Here is a 1,343-nt window from a genome sequence, read left to right as displayed (position 1 = left end):
CCGAAGGTCCCACACTAGTCCTGTGACAGTAACCAGAGGTGGTATATGGAGACGGGTCTGTAGCAATATCCCCTGCTTTCTTTTCCAGATGGCCACAGTGCCCCAGCTGCTCAGAGCTGTGGAGCGTGTGCAGGCTGCCCTCCTGCTGGGGAGACTGCCCAGCGGCCTTCCAGTCACAACGGCCACCCCCTCCATCTCTGGTTAAACAAACAGGTAACCAACTGGACTGCGAGTCTCCAAGAAAACCTGTCCCCTGACCTGCCTCGTTTTACACCCACAAAACCCTGTGATAGGCAGAGCCCAGGAGACCAACTTGGAGGTGGGAGAAGTGAGGGAACCTAGAAGTAGGAAGGGCTGCCCTCTTGGATCCCAAGGGCAGTTTCCCAAAGCAGCACCCTGATCAGAGGTAGCATTTGAAACCAGGTCCTTAGTCTAATCAGAGGTGACAAGGGCAAAGGCTGAAAAGATAGGGCTGGGAGCCCGTGACATCAGAGGTCAAGTAAATAGGGGAGATAAGCCTAGAGAAATGCCCTGATCCAAGCCCATTCATTCATTGAACAAAATATGTATTGCCCATCATTATGTTCCAGGCATTGTCCTAGGCATTGGGGGTACAGCAGTAAACAAAGCTGGCTAAAGCCCTGTCCTCATGAGGCCTCCAGCCCAGCGTAGGGGGCACTGGCTGCCCTTTATGTTGCAGCTACTGACACAAACATGCAGAACTGTATAAAGGGATCAAAACTGAGCTGCCTACTCTGACGGTAACACAGGGCTGGCTCCCTTTAGTGCAAGAGGCGTGCAGATCTTTTCAGGCACTGACTTTGTCTTCTCTCTCCGGGCACCTCTGTTCTCACCTTGTGGCCAGAATACAGCCCCGCAGTTGGCGGAGCTCCTCCGTGCACCTTGCTGCTGCCAGCTCTGCAACCTTCACCCTGGCCGGTGCCTCCGCCTTTGGCTCCAGGAAAGACAGTCAGGAGCCTGTGGACATAAGGGTAACAGCAGCAATAACCTCCTTGGGAACAGCCCTTTAGCATTTGCAAAGCACTTGCTCATGCATTTGCTCAGTTATGTTGATGACAGCCCTGTCAACTACACAGTGTTATTATGTCCATTTCACAGAGGAGGTTCAGTGACTTGCCCAAGGTTACGGGCAAAGTGGCCGAGCTGGGATGCAGACCCAGGCCTTATGACTTCCAAATCCCACCTCTTTCCACTGTGTTCTGGAATTTCTCCAGCAGCCTTAGTTCAATTAATCATTGGAAATGAAGCTCTTCTGGTTTCATTCCATAAGTAGGAAATGGCAAACCCAGGGCTCTTTTCCTTTCCCAAATTAGGACACGTGC

The 1,343-nt window shown here is 52.1% G+C and overlaps 1 protein-coding gene across 1 annotated transcript in view; it reads left to right on the top strand.

Moving 5' to 3' along the window:
• The window catches only part of LOC109378330 (polycystin-1-like protein 2), a 76,351-nt gene that overhangs the window by 41,517 nt on the left and 33,491 nt on the right, over window positions 1–1,343 (top strand). Inside the window, 2 exon segments of the mRNA XM_019634757.1 lie at window positions 89–213; window positions 866–992. Of these exon segments, the coding sequence (XP_019490302.1) occupies window positions 89–213; window positions 866–992 (252 nt within the window).

Source organism: Hipposideros armiger, unplaced genomic scaffold (assembly GCF_001890085.2).
Source record: "Hipposideros armiger isolate ML-2016 unplaced genomic scaffold, ASM189008v1 scaffold_19, whole genome shotgun sequence".
Classification (NCBI taxonomy): Eukaryota; Metazoa; Chordata; class Mammalia; order Chiroptera; family Hipposideridae; genus Hipposideros; species Hipposideros armiger.
Note: the sequence above shows the minus strand (reverse complement) of the source record. Positions and strands in the feature narration are given on the sequence as shown.